The sequence below is a fragment of the Nannospalax galili genome, unplaced genomic scaffold (assembly GCF_000622305.1).
Source record: "Nannospalax galili isolate Female #2095 unplaced genomic scaffold, S.galili_v1.0 scaffold169, whole genome shotgun sequence".
Lineage (NCBI taxonomy): Eukaryota > Metazoa > Chordata > Mammalia > Rodentia > Spalacidae > Nannospalax > Nannospalax galili.
The window spans coordinates 6,156,288-6,174,579 of NW_008360327.1; the positions used below are offsets into that span (position 1 = coordinate 6,156,288).

The following is an 18,292-nucleotide window of genomic DNA, read 5'->3' on the forward strand; positions in this document are numbered from 1 at the left end:
AAATGGGAAAAGTCACTTTTGACCCAATTAACCTCTGGCCTGAGAGCTGGCTTCACCCTGAAAGGCCACTGAATGCCACCAGACAAGACAGAAAGCCAGCTCTAGAGTTCCCAACTGTGACCCTCAGGTACACATCCTTCCAAGCAGCGTTTAAGCATGAGCTGACCACTGGCTCACTTTTCTCCCTCTGACAGTGTGAGTACTGTGAATGCTACCTGTGAAACGAATAGCTCCAATGGTGATTTCAATCCTCAAACCAACCCAGGACTGACCTATCAGGATAATCAGATATGAGCAGCCTGGGGTCAGATAGGACTTGGGACTTCACACAGTCTCTCTAGTTCTCAGGTAAGGGAACAAAGTCATCTCACATAATAACCACTAAGAATGCAGTAACACACACACACACACACACACACACACACACACACACACACTGATTTGGAGTTAAAGCTGCCACTGAATTGCCATTTCAGTTCATTTTGTTAGGTGCAGAGGCCAGAGGGGACCAACCTCTAGAAAGCATCCCCACCACTACAGATAGACCCTCCTTGGTGCATGGTTTGTTAAAACCATGGACTGCTGCCACTGCACAGCCAGTGCTTATATCTGCAGAAGAAAGTTCTTTTTTTTAACTGTACATAAGAATGTTTAGAAACATTAGAAATAGTAAACTAAGACCAGATAATTAGAAGCACTTTTGCAGGTGCAACTGTACATGTTGTGCTTGGTCCTGTGCTGTTACAGTCACACTCTCACTCATTGACCTCTGCTCTCTAACTGACGGCAGAACAAAGACCAGCAGGAGAAAAGTGAATCTGTATGTGAGTCTGGGTAGGTCTGAGCTACAGTCCTCTAACAACACTACAACATGCAACTCTTGTGAAATGTAATGGCTTATTATGACAAATGTGTCCTTCCATCAGGTCCATGGTCTTCCTAAGCATAAGGAACCCTCACCAACATGGCTCACTTAAGAGAGCGAGCTGGGCCTGGGGACAACCGCTGGTGTCAAATGCTGAACTGACTACACTTACATAACTGAACAGAGCTGCCTAGGGAAGGCAAGAGACCATGAGATTCACTGAGCCATTCACATTCACTGCCATAGTTCAGCAGTACACAAAGTAACCACCTTGCATCTTAAGCGATTTATTGCGTAAAATATGTGTCTGAATATATTCCATGCTACAGTGGAAAAAGTCTAAATTACTGGAGAACTCCACTGCTAGAGACAGGGGCGCTCTACATGATACTGGATACATAATGGATGTGCTGCTTTCTACCTGCCTCCCCCACTGCCTTGGGTACATAGGTACTTGCTGCTAATTCTTACAACAATAACCACTTTTTAATATATATGTAACTTGGTAAACATTAGGCCACATCCCCAAGTACCTTTCCTTGTATGACTCGAGAATATTCCTTGGGCTTCATAATCATCCACAGGTGACAAGACAACAGACAGAACTTCACGCAAAGCAGTTCCCTCGTACATGTTTTAAACATTAAGATAGTGCAACTTTTAAAACATACCATCACAACACAAATTTGCTTCTCCTTGCATTCATCTAACTTCTTCACTTCCTACCTTGGCACACAAACAGGAGTTTTAATTCATATTTTTAAAACAAAATAAAAGTTTCACACCTTTGGAGAAAAAGCAAACTTGCTGATTCTTCCCCAAGATAATATATAATAATTCTTCCTTCTTTATTCGGTTATTGATAAAACAGGCCATTCTGACCTCACTTATCTGCAGTTTCTTTTTGGAATTAAATAAATCAAATACCTCTGTGGTCTTACTTCATGATGTCTTCAAAGCATCCATACTGTTTCCCCCACCCACCCTTTGCCAAGCCCATATCATCTCTCCCCCTGTTCCCGCCCCCTGCCCCCAGATGAACACTGTTTATGGTCAGATGGGATGGAAGTCTGTATTGTTTCAGTCTTGTTTGCATGCAATTCCCCTGAAAGGAATCAGAAACGAAGACCATGTTTGCACATTTGGTTTTACTCAGTTGTACCATGTAAAGCTGGACAACACTGTAGCAGGGGCCTGCAGGCCTGTCTCTCTGCTGAGGTTTCTCTCTCCTTGAATAGTGCACTCTGGAGGGATCAGACCAGGTTCCCAGGCTTCCTATCTTTGCCCTTGATGGGTACTATTGTGCTCTCTGAGTTGTTCTGCTGAAACTGTGGTCTGCTGCCCCTGTGTGCATTGCTGTGCTGGTGGTGGAAGAACGAGGTGCCTGGATAGTGGCCCATCACCTCGCTGTAGGTGGGGGGTGGCCCCTCCATCCTCCCGTTACTGCTACAGGTAGCTGCACTGATGCCCGAGTGGCTGCTCGGTGGGCATGGTCCCCCGTTGTACATAGAAATGTCTATCAAGTCACTGTCAAAGACAGTTCGGTTGGGCGGGGCCCTCACAGACTCGCGGTTGAGTTCCATCTGCTGCTCTGGGTCCCGGAGCTGCAGGCTGCAAGGCCCCTGGTAAGGAGGCGGCTCCTCCCCGTCGGACAGGGAGATGGTGGGAGGCAGGTCAATCTCATGCTGCACGTACGGGTAGGTGGGCTGGAAACGACTGAACCGATCCCGCTGGATAAAGGATGGGGTGGTAAACCTATCCCTGCCCCGAGGGGCATACATGATCTGGAAGGAAAAGAGAAGAGGCCTCAGGACATTCTCAGAACAAAGAAGACCAACAAGGGGCAGGATCCAGGGAACTCAAGCTTATTCTGTATTGTCAGTTTTGATACCATTTCACACCGTATCCTATGCAAAATAGAAAACAACTTGTCTAGAATTAAAAAATGGTTTTGTTATACCTAATGACTTAGACCATTTAACTATGTAAAACTTCTACTGTGCATCTGGGATGGCTAGCTGGAGGCTTGGATCTAATGGCATTATCAGAAGTTTATGTTCACATTTTCTAAGGATTCAGATGGGACCTAAGGGAGTGGAGAATGTGGCAAACAGGCCAGCACAAGGAGCACAGCACAGGCCCCATGTGAGCCAGGCTACAGGGGACCTCATCCCAGCCTCAGTGGCTTTATCCATAGAAGGGGAGGACAACAGAACACCTGCTTTCTGAGGCCCTGACAGCTCCGGAGCCTATGATTGAACAAGGTGAAAAATCAGACAAGCTACTTTTCTTTTTAGTTTCCAGGCTTTTTACAGTTACGCCATTAACAGTTTCTTACTGATCTTTCTAGTCATTAAAATAAATTTTTTGTATTTCAAAGTAAATATTTTAGTTTTCCCCAAAGTGAATTCAGATAATATATTTCTTTAAAAATCTTCTCTTGGGGACTCATGTGTAAAATGGTGAACTACAGGTGAACCACAGGTTAGCTCTCAGTGAGCTGGTAAAGGAGAGAGGAGAATAAGAGGAAGACAAACACTATTCCAAAGAGAGAAAGTGCCCGAAATCCACAAGGGAAAGGAAAAGAGGAGAAAAGGGGGCAACAGAGAAATATGCTGAACACAGCCTCAGCCAGTCTCTTACAAAGGTAAGAGGAAAAGACTGGTAGTCGCACCCACCTGACAAGCCCACAGCCCTGACAAGCCTCAAACCCAGCTGCAGGTTTTACTGGGATAGTGATTCCAGGTTACCACTGGAGGAAATCCCATTTTGTTATGCTTACGACTCAGAGGGCAGCACTGGGTGCCAACACTAACACAGAATTCATTGTTAAAAACTGAGCTACCCCAGAGAACGGAGGTCAGGGAACAACTAGAGGTCAGCAAACCTCTATTTGGACTGACAGGTCCTGGATAAGGCAAGGCCCAAGGAAGCAGTCGTAGAGAGCAGGAGAGTTAGGGGCTGACAAGTCATAGGGTGCTGGCAACAGGTTTTGAGGGAGGTACATAGGAAGAGATGACCTGGAGCAGATCTCATGGACTGAGAATAACCCTAGAGTCTGATAGCTCTGAGCCTGAGGCCAGTGGGTGATCAAGTTCTGAAGCCACCAATCTGTCCTTCACTGCTAGGAAATTTGAGAATTCTGAAATTCCAGGGGTGTGCACCTCATACTGACAAGCTGCACCCCTCCAACAGGGTGATCAAGAGATCATGAAAGCACAAGCATAGAACCTCCACCGGCACCAAGCTCAGTGCTGTGGTTGCTCCCACACCCCAGCTTTACAGCCATCCTAGGGATTATGACCTGGGAGTTTTAGGAGGGTGAGAGAGCTTTCCCAGAGACTCCTGGTGAGCAAAGGAAAGCTACTGAGATAAAGGCAGATAAACACTTGTCCAATACAGTCTCAGCAATCGCATAAATCATGCGAAAGGTGAGCCCACAAGTTCAGCTACCCCGACTCCATGCATATAACTGACAGTATCCAGTTCTCAAGGACCCAGAGAAAAGGTGTTCTAACATCTCATCTTTTTTTGACCCTTGCGTTTTGTTTACTTTGTGTGTATATGTGTATGTGTGGGTGTGGGGGTGTACCATGGGCACACATGCAGAGGTCAGAAGACAGCTCACAGGAGTCTGTCGTCTCCTTACACCATGTGAATCCCAGAGATGGAACTTAGGGCAGAAGGCTTGGCAGCAGGTGCATTTACCTGCTATGCCACCTTGTGCCTGATTCCTTTTACACTACATGAATAGCAGGATTTCCATTTGCCTTCTTAAGTCTTTATGTTTTTGTTATTCCCTTTCATGCATTTGTCTAATTTTTATGTATTTTTTTCCATGATTGAATATTTTCTCTTTTCCTTAGTTTCTTTTTATGTTTTTGTCCCAAGTTTTCCCCTTCCCCTCTCTATATTTAGTATTTTCACCTTACATTATTTTTAAATACACTTTAAAAATTTTTTTATTACATTTACTTATTGTGTATGTGTGGGTATGTGTCTGTGTGTTTGTGTTTATATGCACATGCTATGGCATGCATGTGCCGGTCAGACGGCAGTTTGCAGGAGTCAGTTCTTTCCTTCTACCATGTGGATCCTAGGGATCAAAATCAGCTCATCAAGCATGGCAGCAAGCACCTTTACGCACTGAGCCACCTTGCCAACCCTTAACTACTCATTTTTAAATATTTTTTTTTGCTCTCCTTATATTTAGCTAATGTGGTTTTTGACCTTTTTCATTACTGGGAAACCTTTTGATTTTCCTCTTTTCCCCGCTCTCTTGTTCTTTTACCTTTCCTTTCATAATATCCTTCTCAATTCTTCCTCCTTTCTCCTATCTTTCTCCCCTTTCCCAGTCTCCTTCCTTTGCCTCGTTCACTTCCTATTTCCACACTTAACTAAAGAATTTTTAACTTCCCAGCATGTTCTACAGTAGTTCTGCCATTTTCAGTTTTGTGGTCATTGGTGATGTATCTGTGAGCTATAATATATTTTAAGATCATTCCCACATCTTGTATGGCTTGTTGTTTTTGCTGTTTCAGTAGTCTCTTTTATCTTTTCTGAATGATTCTGGGGATTGACTCCTTAAGAGTAGGTGGGTTAATGAGACCGTCACTCACAAAAAACTTGAGGAGATATCCAAACTAATAGATGTGCAAATTGCAAAACACAAACACAAGAAACATGAAAAACAAGGCAACATGATTCTGCAAAAGACTGTAACTCTTCAATTATTGAACTCAAAGATACTGACATCAGTAAAATGCCAGATGAAGATTTCATAAGGTTTTTTAGAAAAAATGATTAATGACCTAAAAGAGGATACAAACAAGAAGATAAATTCACTCCAGGATCTGGAGAGGAAAGTCAGCAACACAGAGGGAAAAAATCAGCAAAATAAGTGAGAAAAGCCGCAATATAGATGGGAAAGTTAGCAAGATAGAAAATTTCAGCAAGGAAACTGAGATTTGGGGGAGCGAACCCACAAATGCTGGAAGTACAAAATCCAGTGAATCAAATTTGAAAACATGGCACAAAGCTCAGCAGTAGTCAAGTAGACTTGACAAAGCAGAAGAAGGCTATGCAGACAACTTGATAAGACACTACATTCAATCATAAAGCAGGGGGAATGAACGAGTATGACAATGAAAGAACTCTGGCACAGGATCAAGAATCCACAGGATAGGAGGAGTTAAGATAAATAATGAAGACATAGAGTATCAATTCAATAAATCAAAACATGAGCTAAATCTAGAGAGAGAAACATCTATTCAGACAGCAGAGGCATTTAGGATCTGGAATGGATGTGACCAGAGACGAATTCTCCATGACATTTTATAGTCAAGAGAGCAAAACCACAAAGCAAAGTAACAGTATGAAAAGCCTTTGTAAGGGAAAAATACAGCTCACCTACAAAGGCAGAATAACATCAAACCTCTCTTTATCAACTCTAAAATCTAGGAGAGCATGGGATGGTAGATTTCAATCCCTGAAAGTAAATAGCTGCCAATGAAGATGGCAATATCCAGAAAAGCTATGTTTTAAAATTGACAAATAAACAAGTACATTTCAAGACAAGCACGAACTGAAGCAGTTCTGACCTCTAAGTCAACACTACAGAGGAGACTTAAGAGAAACACTATATACAAAGGAGGAAGAAAGTACAGAAAAGAATACATTTTACATGAGGAATAGATAGATATGAGAGAACTATGAAAGAACCCATCATGTCTAACACAGTAAACCAGCAAACCCATGATACCAAGAGAGGAGAAAACAAATAGTAACTCAAATAACCAATGAAATTAGTAATTACAAATTAGTAAACATCTCAATAATAACCTTGAATATAAATAGCCTCAACTCACCAATAAAGAAGTGCAGACTGGATGACTGGATTTAAACACTACATCCAACCTTCTGTTGTCTCCAAGAAATACACCTCACTGGTAAAGGTTCCCACAGATTGAGAATCAAGGATTGAAGTAAATTTGTCATGTATATAGAAGTAAAAAGCATGCTGGTGTAGCTATGCTGATATTTGATAAAGTAGACTTCAAACCAAAATGAGAAGTTTAAAGACCACTTCATATCAAGAAAGGGAATAATTCATCAAGAAGGTATAATAACAATTATAAATACATATACACCAAATGTTGGGGCTCCCATTTTCATAAAGCAAACACTAGTAGACATAAAATGTCATATAGGTCTTTATATAAAACTGGATGATTTCATTACCCCACTCACATCTCTAAATAGGTCATCCAAACTGAAAATCAACAATTAAACTTCAGAGTTAAAGTATACCATAAATCAAATGGACATAACAGATATACAGAATATTCCATCCTACAGATACAGAATACACATTATTCTCAGGAGCCCATGTATTCTTCCCTAAGATAGACCACATGCTAGGCCACAAATACAAAAGAGCTAAATAAAGTCTTCTTTCCTTTTATATTATAGTGCAATAAAACTAGAAACCAATAGGAAGGAAAACTACAAAAACCACATAAATACATGAAAAATGAACAATATATTTTTTGGTCTTAATGTATACCAGGCTGACCTCAAGTTCACTATGCAGCCAAGTCTGACCTTGAAATTCTGACCCCTGCCTTTGAGTGCTGGGATTACAGGTGTACACTATTATACCTGGTTTATGCAGTGCTAGGGACCAAACCCAGGGTTATGTGCACCCTCAACCCCAAACAATACACCCTTGAATGATCAGTGGATCATGTTTTTAAAAGTCAAGGATATTTTAAAACAGCTAGAATCACTGGAAAATGAAAGTAGAAGTTTTACCTCTGGGATACAGAAAAGGCAGTTCTAGGAGGAAATGCTATAGCTATGAGTGTTTACATTTTTAAAAATGAAAAAGATCTCAACCTAAAAGGTACATCAGAGTCCTCAAAAAATAAGGACAATTCAAATCCCAAAGTAGTAAAACAAAAATTAATGAAACAATGACTATAAAAACAATACATGAAATCAGACAAATGAAAGGTTCATTTTTTTGAAAAAAAAGTTAGCAGGATTGACAAAGTTTTCATTAAAACTACCAAAACAAAAAGAAAGAAGACCCAAAATAATAAAATTAGAGAAGAAAATAGGGCAGATTACTACAGATACCAGGAAAATACACAGAATCACGAGTTATTTAAAAACTTATATTCCTAAAAAGTGGAAAATCTAGAAAATAATAATTAAAATTTAGACACATATATAATGCATCAAAATTAAATCAAGATGATATAAGCAATTTAGATACATAACAACCAATGAAATTGAAGCAGTAATAAAAAGTCTCCCACAAAGAAAAGCCCAGGACAAGATGGACTCGCTGCTAATTTCTACCAAACCTTTAAAGGAGAGCTAACAATAATTCTCCTCAAACTGTGCCATAACAGAAAGGGAAAGAACACTATCAAACATCCTATAAAGCATGAAAATTTGGACAAGGACACAAAGAAAACTATAGGCCAATTACCCTGATGAACATAGATGCAAGAATCCTCAATGAAATTCTGGCTAACCAAATTCAAGAACACATTAAGAAGACCAAGTTGGTTTAATCCTAGGGACGCAAAGTTGGTTCAACAAATGCAAGTGAGTAAATGTAATTCAGCATATAAATAGACTTAAGAACAAGAATCACATGAACACCTCAATAGATTCAGAAAAAGCTTTTCAACATTCAGCATCTCCTCATGGTAAAAAGCTCTGAAGAAACTAGAGACAGAAGGAGCGCATCTGGACAAAATATGACAAACCTACAGGTGGCATTATAGTAAGTGGGGAAACACAGAACATTTCTTCTAAAATCTGGACTAAGACCAGGGTGCTACTCTTTACACTATCATTTAATACAGTGCTATAAGTCCTAACTACAGCAGTAAGACAAGAAAAATAAATGAAAAGGATACAGATAGGAAAGAAGTCTAAGTATCTTTGTTTCCAGATAACATGATCTTATATTTAAAAGATCCTAAAAACTCCACCAAAAAAACTCTTAGACTTAATAGACATTTTAGCAAAGTAGCAGGATACAAAGTCAAAATACACAAATTAGGGGCTTAGAGAGATGACTCAGCGATTAAGAGCACTGACTGCTCTTGAAGAGGACCTGGGTTTGATTCCCAGCACCCACATGGCGGCTACAAACTGACCTTAACTCCAGTGTCAGAGTCATTGATGCCCTCTTCTGACCTCTGCAGCATTGCATGACATGGGTGCACTGACATACATGCAGGCAATACACTCATACACATAAAATGAAAATAATAAAATATTAAAAAATAAAATACAAAAATTAGTGTATATATATAACTTTCCAAACAGAAATGAGGGGGGAAATCCCATTCACAAAGCACAATAGCTTCAAAAATAAAATACCTAAGAATAAACATAACTAAGGAAAAGAGACAATTCTCAAAATGAAGTTTTTAAAGCACTAAAGAGAAATTAAAGAAGACACTAGATGATAGAAAGGCTTTCCTTGCCCATTTATTGGCAGAATTAATATTGTGAAAATGGCCATATTACTAAATATAATCTACAAATTCAGGACAATGTCCATCAAAATCCCAATGATACTCTTCACCAAACTAGAAAAACAATCCTAGAATTCAGATGGAAATTTAAAAGCATCCAGATAGGCCGTAATACCAGATATCAGATTACATTACAGGAACATAGTAACAAAACCAGTCTGGTACTGACACAAAAACAGACATGTGAATCAGTGGGATAGAAGAGGGGACCTAGAAATACATGCAAACCTCTGCAGCCACCTAGCTCCTGACAAAGGTGTCAGAAACACCTGCTGGAGAAAAAGATAGCCTCTTTAACAAATAGTGCTGTGGAAACTGGATTTCTACATGCAGCAGAATGAAATCAGATCCCTGTCTCTCACCCTACACAATAACAAATTAAAAATGGATCAAAGACCTATTAAGACCTGAAATTTTGAAACTGCTATAGAAAAACACAGGTAAAATACTTGAAGATGACATTCTAGAAAGAACTCCAGTGATACAGGAAATAATCCAAAAATTTGATAAATAGGATGACATAAAGTTAAAAGGCTTCTGCACAGTAAAACAATCACCAGAGTGAAGAGACAGAGTACAGAATGGGAAAACATTCTTTGCAACTACACACCAGAGTTAATACATAGGATATATAAAAAACTATAAAAGTTAAAAACAAAAAATCCAATTGATAAATGGGCTATTAGTCTCAAAAAAAGGACTACAAATGGTCAATAAATGTTTGAAAGTGTTCAACCTCCTTAGCCATCAGAGAACCACAAATTAACGTAGTTTTATGACACCACATCCCTCTTCTACAACTCCACCTCCGATTGCTGAGGACCATGCATCCTGCCCACCTTCCTCAGGTAGAGCCCCCCAACACCACTGTGAACCCACCCCCTGCCACTTAAGGACTGTGTGTCCTTTGCACCTCCCCCAGGGAGGAACTCTGCCCAACCACAGCCCCACTCCTGCTACCTGAGGACCCCTTGTCCTCAGCAGCTGCACCATGTGTCCTGAGCACCTCCCTCCAGGTAGGGACTCCCACCCCTGCCAACAAAGGACCACATGTAGAACCCTAAGAGCCTTTCACAGATTTCTCAAGATCTGCAGCAAGAACTTCTAATTCTACAAAAGATTTGCTCTTGTGCCCAGAAGCTGCAACTAGCCCTAGCTAAGTTGGGACCACTTCTGATACCCCATTCACTCATCAGTACTGACTATCCCTAAGACTAAATCCCAAACACCATTCAGCTGCTCTATAAACTGACACATTGGGGTAACAGCAAACAGAGATCCAAATGCCCATTCAACAAAGGTGGGACAGATATCCACACCAAAAACATTACAAAAAAATGACATAAATCCAGGTGCCTAGGGTCCCATCACAAAAACATAAACATAACAATATGAATAACCAAGACAATGCATCTCCAAAAATTAGTACTCCCATAATAATGTTCACTGAGAAAAGCAAATTACATGACACATAAGACAATGAAATTACAGAACTGTAATTCTATGCATAATATATAATTATATGGGTTATAAGAATCATAAATAGCTTTAAGGAACTCAAAGAGGATATGAATAAATTGTAGAATGAAGGCCATGAAAATACAAACAGCAGAATGACATAAAGAAAACAATTCAAGATATGAAAATAGAATTTAATAAAGCGAGAATTTCTGAAGAAAACCCAAGATTAAGTAAAACTTGAACTGAAAAATTCAGTAAGTGAAAAAAGTCTCATCACCAATAGAGGCAATCAAGTGGAAGAGAGAATATCAGGGCTTTAAGAAAAGGTAAAGGAATTTGATAACTCAGAGAAAATTATATACATATAAAAAAACAGAACATGCAGGAACTCTGAGACTATAAAAAGACCAAAGCTACAAGTCAAGGTGTAAAAGAAGAAACTGATATTTTTCAACAAAGTCATAGAAGAAAATTCCCAAAATCTAAGGAAAGAGATGCCTATGAAGGTGCAACAGGCACCCCAAATAGACAGGATAAGAGAAGAAACACCCCATGTTATATAATAGTACAGAACAAAGAAAGGGTATTGAAAGCTGCAAGAAAAAAAAGACCAAGACACATTTTTAAAAAGACTCATCAGAATAATACTGACTTTTGAATGAAGACTTTAAAAACCAGAAGGACATGGACTGATATTCTACAAGTTCTGAATGACCAGATGCCAGTCTAGACTACTATACACAGAAAAACTCTCAGTCATAATCAAAGGAGAAAGAAAAACTTTCCATGACAAAAAAAAGAGGGCTGGAGAGATGGCTCAGCAGTTAAGAACACTAGCTGTTCTTGCAGAAGACTTGGGTTCGAATCCCAGCACCCACATGGCAGCTAACAACTGTCTGTAACTCCAGTTCCGGGGCTCCGACAACCTCTTCTGTCCTCCGCGGGCACTGCACACGTGTGCACTTACCTACATGTAAGCAATACATGCATACACATAAAATAATAAAATATTAAAAAAAAGGATTAAAGGACTTTATGACCACTAAGGCAGCTCTAATGAGGACAATGGAAGGAATAAACAATTCCAGAATAGTTAATCAACAGAGGTCTAAGAACATACCACAAAGTCAACAAAATGACAGGAATTAATGCACATTGTTCAATAATAATTCTTAATATTAATGGTCTCAATTCCCCCAATAAAGAGACACAGACAAGGAGATTGGATTAAAAAACAGGATCTACCTTTTTGCTCCAAGAAACATACCTCACCAACAAGGATAAATACCACTTTAGGGTAAGAGGATGGGAAAAGGTATTCCAAGCAAATGAAACTAAGAAACAAGCAAGCGTGGCTATTCTAATACCTTACAAAACAGATTTCAAACCAACACTAGTCAGAAGATGGAGAGTGCCACTTCATACTCATTAATGAAAAATTCACTGAGAATATTCCAATCCTAAACATACATGCACCAAACGCAGGTGCACCCAATTTCATAAAACCAAGACCCTTATATATAAAACCACAGATTAACCTCAACACAGTGATAGTGGACGACTTCAAAACTCCACTCTCACCAATAGAGAGGGCCTCTGGATAAAAACTGAGAATCAGGAGTTGAATAACATCATAAATCAAATGGATCTAATGGACATCTGTCAAACATTCTATCCAAACAATAAAGATTACTTATTCTTCTCAGCAGCCCATGGAACTTTCTTCAAAACTGACTGTGTATTAGGACAAAACAAGTTTCAGCAAATACAGGAAAATTGAAGTGACATTCTGCATTCCATTGGATCATGGTGGAATAAAGCTGGCTATTAACAGCAACAGAAAACACAGAAAGCACACAGACTCATGGAAACTAAACAACACAGTACTAGGTTAAAACGGTCAGGGAAACCAAGATGGAAAATTTAAAATTCCTAGAATTGAATGAAAATAAAAACACAACATCTATGGGGCACATGAAGGCAGTCCTAAGAGGAAAATTTATAGCTCTGTGTGCCCACATTTAAAAAAATGAGATATCTCAAATTAATAAGTTAATGATACATTTAAGGCATTTTAAGCAGCACCCAAAACAGTAGAGGGGCAAAGATAATCAAAATCTGGACTAAAATTAATGAAATAGAAATGAAAAAAAATTACAAAGAATCAATGTAATTAAGAGTTGGCTCTTGGAAAAGATTAATAAAACTGACAAATCTTTAGCCAAATTAACCCAAAGAAAAAGAGAGAAGACCCAAATTAATAAAATTAGAGATGAAAATGGAAACATTACAACAGACAGGGAGGAAATCCAGAGACGCATAAGAACATACTTTAAAAATCCACATTCCACCAAACTGGAAAATCTAAAGGAAATGGGTGAATTTCTAAATGTATATGAGCTACCAAAATTAAATCAAGATAAAACAAATATTTTTTCAAAGATTCCTTTATTTTGAGGCATCCCTGCTGGCTAGTAGGGGCCTCTACTTCCTGGTCCTATCACCTCTCCTTGTGCCCCTGCATGTCTGAGAGTGCCTGACTCTGTCTCCAGGGACAAGTATGACAGTCACCACTCATCAAAGAAGCTTCTTTTGCAACAGACAGAGAGTATTACAGAGTTCCACAACTGGTCACACTCTGAGAATAAGTGTCTGTGCGATGTCCAGCCCTAAGTGACACATCTACAATGGAACCTCTATAACCTAAGGCTCACAGAACATAGTAGACCAAGGGGTAGAGAGAATACCAATGCGTCTCTCAACTCTAATCAATGGAGCATCCTCATGCAACAGATGGCGATGAATGCAAAAGACCACAAATGGCCAAGGCGTACAGAATAAGAGACTTTAGTGTGGGTCCCTTACAGGTCTCCTGTATTAAACTTCACCAGCCAAGGGCTCAGGGCCCATTGTGGAAGAGGTGGCAGAAAGATTCTAAGGAAGAGTCAGAGGAGGAGGTGCATGACCATTAGGAAACAAAGTCTTACAGGCTCTTGGGACCTTGCTCAAATAAACTTACAGCAATGGTGACAGCATGCATAAAACCCATGCAAACTCAATCAGACAAGAACCAGCATTGAACTGGGAAATGGGTAGGAAGACACAACTTGGGTAAGGGAGTACTGGCAGCTGATCACTGCTGGGTGAGGGAGAGTTGATCTTTAAGGGAATGATGCTAGACAGGCTGAACAGCCTCCAGTGGAGGATGAACTCACATGGAGGGACATCTGAGTACAAAACTTGATTGATAGGTGTTAACATATATGACAAAATGCATGAAGATCTATGGGGATGAAGATAGGGAAGGGGGAGGCTAAATATGATATGATTAAGATGTATGAAATCCACAAAAATTCAATAAAATATTTTTTAAAGATTTCTTTATTTTTTTCTTATGTGTATGAGTGTTTTTTCAGTATATATGTAGATGCAATATGTACATGCCTGGTGCCCCAGAGAGGACAGTAGAAGGCATCAGATCACCTGGAACTAGTTACAGATGGTTATGAACCACCATAAATATGTGGGTGCTGGGAATCAAATCTGGGTCTTCTGAAAAAGCAGCAAGTGTTCTTAACTGCTCAGCCATGTCTCTAGGCCCAAGACAAAATAAATAATTTAAGCATACTTATAATAAGCAATGAGATTGAAGCAGGAATTAAAAATCTCCCAACTAAAAAGAAGCTGGGCCAGATGGATTCAGCATAGAATTCTACCAAACCATCAAAGAGCTAATATCAATACTCCTCAAAATAAATAATTGAAATAGAAAAAGAAGGAACATTTCCATACTCTTTTATGTAGCCAGTATCATCACCCTGATACCTAAACCAGGTAAAGACCCAACAAAAAAGAAAAAATTATAGGTCAATTTCTCTCATGAAATAGAAGTAAAAATTCTCAATAAAATACTTGCGAACTAAACTCAAGAATACATCTAAAAAGATCATCCACCACAATGAGGTCAGCTTCATTCCAGAGATGTAGGGATGTTTCAATAAATGTAAATTAGTAAATATAATCCACCACATAAATAGACTCAAGGACAGAAACCACATGAACATCTCATTTGATGCAGAGAAGATCTTTCACAGAATCCAACATCTCTTCATGATAAAAGTCATGGAGAATCTAGGAATAAAAGAACTGTATCTCACCATTAGAAAGGCAATATACAACAAGCCCACAGCTAACATCATATTAGATGGAGAAAAATTCCAAGTGTTTACACTAAATTAGGAATAAGAAAAGGATGTCCACTTTCCATTCCTGTTCAATATAATGCCTGAAGCCTGAGCTGGAGCAATAAGACAAGGAGATATAAATCAGAAAGGAAGAAATCAAAGTATCTTTATTTGCAGATTGTATAAAAAAAGACCTTAAAGACTCCACCAGAGGGGCTGAAGAGATGGCTCAGCAGTTAAAAGCACTCTCTACATTCACAAAGGACCCTGGTTCCATTCCCAGCACTCACATGGCAGCTCAAAATCATCTGTAACTCCAGTTCCCATGGGCATTAAAGCTTTCTGCTGACCACATGCACACAGTACACATATGTACATGCAGGCAAACACTCATATACATAAAAAATTCTCCACCAGAAAACTCCTAAAGCTGATAAATACATTCCACAAAGTAAGAGAATACAAAATTACACACAAAAATCAGTAGCCTTCCTATGTACCACTAAAAAACATACTGTGATATTCATATGGAAACACAAAAAGCCCACGATAGCCAAAATAATCCTGAACAGTAAAAGAACAGCTAGAAGTACCACCATCCCTGATTTCAAGTTATACAATAGAGCTATTGTATTAAAAGCAGCACAGTACTAGCATAAAAGTAGACACATTGATCAATGAAATAAAATTGAGGACTCAGCACATGCTCCCACAAGCCACTTGATATTGACAAAGGAGCCAAAATACATACTAGAGAAAAAGAGTATCTTCAACAAATGGTGCTGGTCAAACTGGACAGCAAAGTATAATAGAATGAAACTAGATCCTTATCTCTCACCCTACACAAAACTCAATTCCAAACAGATCAAGGACCTGAACATAAGACCTGACAGGCTGAAACTGCTAGAGGACAAAGTAGGGAGTACTTTGGGAGTACTTTAGGGAGTTTCAACATATAAACATAGGAAAGGGCTTTCTGCAGGAGTCTAAGAAACATGGGCATTAAGACCAACAACTGACAACTGAAAAGTAATAAGCTGTACAACAAAGAATACTATCAAGTGAGCTCAAGGCATCCTACAGAACGGGAAAAAAATCTTCTTCAGCTATGCATCTGACAGAAGGCTAATATCGAGAATATGCAAAGAACTCAAAAAACTAAACACCAAGAAAACAACGCAATTTAAAAAATGGGACATCAGTCAGACATGGTGTGCTTGTCTTTAATCCCAGTACTTGGGAGGCAGAGACAGACTGATCTCTAAGATTGAGGCCAGCCTGGTATACATATAGAGTTCCAGCCAGCTGGGGCTACAGGGAGACACTGTCTCAAAAAGATTTTTAAAAATGGGGCATGGAACTAAACAGAGTTCTCAAAAGAAAGAATATAAATGGCTAAAAAATATTATTTTAAATGCTCAACATCCTTAGCCATCAGGGAAATGAAAATTAAAACTACTTTGAGATTTCATCTTACTCCAGGAAGAATGGCTAAGATTTAAAAAAAAGACAAAGAAAAACCAAACATTAGAAAACAACAGATTTATTTACATGTTCCAAATATAAACAAAACAGTTCATAGAGTAAGATAACCGGGAAACATACTCAATCTCATTTTTATTTTAATATTTGTTGCCTTAATCTGGCATATTAGCTCCATTCAGCCAAGCAATACTCTTGGTTATTTTAAGTATAGTCATCCTATTATACATATGTCACATACAAATGTTATGTCAGATACAGACGACAAAAGAAAAGATCCAGATCGTGCTGGCTAATACTTTTGATATGATCAGGCATTTCTTTCTTATTGGCTCTACCAGCTAGCTATTCCTCTCTCCTAAAGACTGCTATCTCACCTACAACTGAACCTTATCTACATCGGATTCTAGGAATGAGCCTTCCTAAGACGACCTGTGAATAAATAGGTGGCCCTTGCATGCACAAAATGTGATACTTGGCCAACAGGAGGAGCTGTGAAAGAAAAGTTCCTCCAAAGAATTCCTGCACCTTGGAATGAACTTCCTGCAAGGCTGACCAACTGATTATCACTCAGGAGACTGTGGAGAGTTTGGCATATTCCAGGTCCAAAGTTTAATTGCCATTTTTTATCTTGGGCCATCTTTAGCCCCCTAAACTGCCACTCTTTACCCACCTCTGTTTCTGATCTAACATCCTGTGACTAACAGACAAAAAAACCTTTCAGAATGTATTATCCTAGCAGACCAATCAAAAGGCTAAGAATGTCATCAGATAGCATCTGAGACCTATAGTAAAAAATACCCTCACTGTGCTGTGACTTGCCTACTGAATGTATCCTCCAATGTATTTGAAAAATGTCTTAACTTATGACTTTTCTTTGTTCTGTTACTATAAAAATGTAAGGCAACTGTTACCATGCTGGGACATGGAATTTGGGGTAACCTGAATCTGTGTTCCTGGGCCATGGTCACTCATACTTGGCTCCAGAATAAACTATCTCTTATCACCTTAAAAAAAAAAAAAAAGACAACAAATGCTGGTGTGGATGCAAGAAAGAAGGAACACTTATCCACTGTTGGTGAGAGTGCAAACTGGTGCAGCCATTATGGAAATCAGTGTGGCAGTGCCTCAAAGGCTAGAAACAGATCTACCATATGATCTAACTCTACCACTCTTGGGTATATATCCAAAGAACTCTATATCCTATTACAGAAGTACTTGTTCATCCATGTTCATTGCTATTCTAGTCACAATAGTTAGGAGATGGAAGCAGCCTAGATACCCTTCTTCAACTGAAAAATGGACAATGAAAATGCAGTACATTTACACAATGCAATATTATTCAGTTGTTCAGAAAAATGAAGTTATTAAATTTGCAAGTAAATTGATGAGGTTGGAAATAATCATTCTAAGTGAGGAAACACAGACCCAGAAAGACAAATGTTGTATGGTCTCTCTCATGTATGGATGCTAACTGTGAATCTTTAGATATATTTGTTTACACTGGAGTACCCAGAGAAGTCAGGAAACTAGAAAGGGGCCATGTGGAGGGGTTTCAAGGGAAGGGGGATAGAACACAGGTAGTATGAAGGGGAAATGAGGAATAATGGAGGGAAAGGGTTAAGTGAAATGGGGAATGGGAAGGCAGGGTAGAGGAAGGAGTATGAGGGGGATGACTAACACTAAAAATCTTTGAAAAAGCCATATTGGAAAGACTTGTTTTTAACTACTGTAGAAGC

General features: G+C 39.1%; 1 protein-coding gene across 11 annotated transcripts in view; it reads right to left on the minus strand.

Annotated features, from left to right (window-relative positions):
- Positions 1–1,136: 1,136 nt before the first annotated feature.
- The window catches only part of Ldlrad4 (low density lipoprotein receptor class A domain containing 4), a 474,517-nt gene continuing 457,361 nt past the window's right edge, over positions 1,137–18,292 (minus strand). For 7 of the 11 annotated variants that reach the window (XM_029560086.1, XM_017796315.2, XM_029560087.1 and 4 more), the window contains one exon: positions 1,137–2,649. In XM_029560086.1, coding sequence (XP_029415946.1) covers positions 2,119–2,649 — 531 coding nt within the window. In that variant the 3' untranslated portion in view covers positions 1,137–2,118. The remainder of the gene's footprint in view (positions 2,650–18,292) is intronic. The other 4 variants (XM_029560090.1, XM_008825927.3, XM_008825929.3 and 1 more) reach the window with 1 other exon arrangement.